We start from the raw sequence: 2,951 nt of genomic DNA, 5'->3' as shown, positions 1-2,951 counted from the left end.
TCCCCTTCTGGCCAATCAGGATGGGGGAAGCACCCATCTGGCTGCCTTATTTGTTTCAAGTATGCTGCTCTACTTTCGTCCACCAAGCAGCGCTGCATGACTAAAATTCTATATGGCAGTGTTTGTGACCTATTTAGCTTGGCTATGACACAAATACAGTGATCCTGACCACCATTTCTTTAGCCTTTTGTGGCGGGCCATTTCTCGGTAACCATTGCTCTGAACAGGATATAACAGACATGCGGTGAGCTAGCAGTTTCCTCTTGCAAGTCTGTGGTTAACAGGTGCTAGGAGGGGTTGCGAAGGGAGTTCTTTATACAGAAATACAAATTCTTAAGCTGTATGGCCTGCTGGTCAGCTTTGCCCTCATGGCTACCTTTATGCCTGGCTATTAGCTGGCATGGGTCACCCTGGCCCATCATTCCCCCCTTTCAAGCGAGAGGACCAGGCTGACCTGTGTCCTCTATAGCTTGACCTAACCAGTGTTCAAACAGCACCTCTGTAGAGTCTTCGAAATGCTCTTCAGGTTTCCATGTATCACCATCTGGTGAATATCCTTTCCACCGTACCTTGTATAGTGCTTTACCGTCTGTGGTTTTCACGTCCAGGATCTTCTCCACCTCATAGACATCCGTATCATATTCGTCACTGTTGATACCTCTGCCGCTTCCCCCGTCCCTTCTCCTCCTGCAGCTGCTTTCTACTCAGCCCCACTCACAACGGCCCCCGCCATGTTTGAGCCGAACGTTGTAATGGCGTCTGTGAGGAGAAACTGTGGCGTTCACCCTCCCCTCCCCACAGTCCCCTGGACTGTAAGCAGTTACGTGGCAACCACAGGTATATTTGGTAAGCCTGCGGTTCCTATACATAGAAGGACTTCACTGTTGATGTTTACTAAGTGTTTCTTTGAAACAACCAATTTTGAATTTATTCCAGTTATAGTTTATTAGTTTACCTTCTTATTTACATTTAGAAGACATCAAGGCTGCCTAAATGGATATAAGAAACTGGTTCCAAAAAGGTAAGTTAAGTAATTTCTGTAGAAAATTTAATTTTAAATTAAAACTTTACTTAATTTTATACTAAAATGTTACTTTTATTTGTAAAATATATTAATATCTAGGGACTAGGAACTAGGATGATTAGGTTTTGATTTGATCAGAGAATTTTCTTTTGGCTACCGTGGGTGGTTCTACTGCATACCATGTTTTATAACTTCCTTCCCTCTCTAAGGTTATTATTTTTCTAACTTAAACATTTTAGAACACCATTGATAACTGAGCCAGGTCAATTCTTGATAATTTGATGAATCATATCCTCTGGTTGGACAATAGTCAGTGTGTGTTATAAGAGAGGTTTATTATAATCAATGTTATGCTGTTTATTATTGTATTATTCAAAGGAGCTGAGTCTAACTTGTCATCTGACTTGTCTGCAGGCAAATCTAATGCTAAAGTTATGACATCATTTTTCTTTTTTTGATGATTGTTAACGGTTTGTGTACTATGTTAATTTCTATGATTTTCAGGCAGAAAACCTCTCAAACGTAAAAAGGATCAAGATGACAGTAGTGGAAGTGGAAGCAATGATGGTGATGAAGATGGAACTAAACTGACCGAACCATCGGATTCGGAGTCGATTATGGAACAAGGGTCTAGTAATTCTTCACCTCTACATGTAGCTGTCCCTGGGACTGGGACCTCTAAAACAATTGAAGAATACGATGGCTACCATGAAAATGACATTGGTCGTTATGTTGGTCACGCCCTTAAGTTGCTACCAGAAATAAAGAAGGAATTGCTTACAAATCCCTGGGTTCCACCATCAAAATACGATTTTGGTTCTGATGCCAGCCATCTGAAAAGAAAATTTAACCACCGCTGGTTAGATCAATATACTCCTTGGTTGGTGTACTCAAGTCGTTTGAAAGGTGCTCTTTGTATGCATTGTGTTCTGTTTCCTCCTGGTATTGCTACAGTTAAAGGAGTTTTGGGGTCATTCATGGTAAGGCCATACATGAAGTTTAAAGATGTACATGAAGATTGTAGAAAGCACATCGGCAGTCACTACCACAAAACTTCAACAGCTGCTGCAAAAGCGTTCCTTGAAAATGTTCCAGTTGATGTCCAGTTGCAAAGTGGTCACCAGAAGATGATTGAAGAAAACAAACAAATATGTCATCAATTATTTCTTGTATCATATTTTGTGGAACTCATGATTTGCCGCTTTGAGGAAAGGAAGGAGATGAGGGGGTTTTCTTCGACCTTTTAAATTTGAGAATTGACTGTGGTGATGAGAAGCTAAAGAGTCATTTGGATAGATGTCGAAAAAATGCAGTCTACACTTCACCAAAAATTCAAAATGAGATTATAAGATTATGTGGTGAAGTTGTCAAAGAATTATCGAAGATTGTAAACAAGCAAAAGCTTACGCTGTAATGGCTGATGAAACAGCAGATATCGCTGGAAAAGAAAGCTTTCTATCGGAATGTGGTTTTATGATGAGAGTCAAGAAAAAAATCAGAGAGGAATTTGTAGGCTATGTTGAGCTGAAATCTCAAGAAGCCCCTACAATCACTAGCGCAATTCAGAGTTTTCAGCAGAGAATTGTGTTGGATTTGGATTTGACGGATGTTCTACGATGGCTGGAAAAGAAGGTGGTGTGCAGGCCATTCTGAAGAAAAAGTACAGTAAATCTTTCTTTTTCCATTGCTCAAGCCACAAACTAAATCTTGTGGTCAATGATGCTAGCAAACTACCAGAAATAAGAAACACAATTGCAATGGTTAAGGATACAATATCCTTCTTTAGAGAGTTGCCAGCCCGCAGGAATTCGGTTCCCAATCTATCAAGACTCTGTGAGACGAGATGGTCTGAGAAATAGAAGAGCATAAGAAAATTTTCAGAAAGCTTCCATGAAATCGTCAATGCACTAGAACATCTCTTGGTCGA

General features: G+C 40.3%; 1 protein-coding gene across 1 annotated transcript; it reads left to right on the top strand.

Moving 5' to 3' along the window:
* Positions 1 to 889: 889 nt before the first annotated feature.
* LOC117044547 lies at positions 890 to 2,271 on the top strand. The gene is made up of 2 exons (XM_033145366.1): positions 890 to 1,021; positions 1,529 to 2,271. Exons 1-2 carry the CDS (start codon positions 994 to 996, stop codon positions 2,269 to 2,271), a joined length of 771 nt encoding a protein of 256 aa, XP_033001257.1. The 5' UTR covers positions 890 to 993.
* The last annotated feature ends 680 nt before the right edge of the window (positions 2,272 to 2,951 follow it).

The sequence above is a fragment of the Lacerta agilis genome, chromosome 3, assembly GCF_009819535.1.
Source record: "Lacerta agilis isolate rLacAgi1 chromosome 3, rLacAgi1.pri, whole genome shotgun sequence".
In the NCBI taxonomy this organism is placed as follows: Eukaryota; Metazoa; Chordata; class Lepidosauria; order Squamata; family Lacertidae; genus Lacerta; species Lacerta agilis.
The sequence above is the reverse complement of the archived record's forward strand: the minus strand, read 5'-3'. Positions and strand labels throughout refer to the sequence as shown.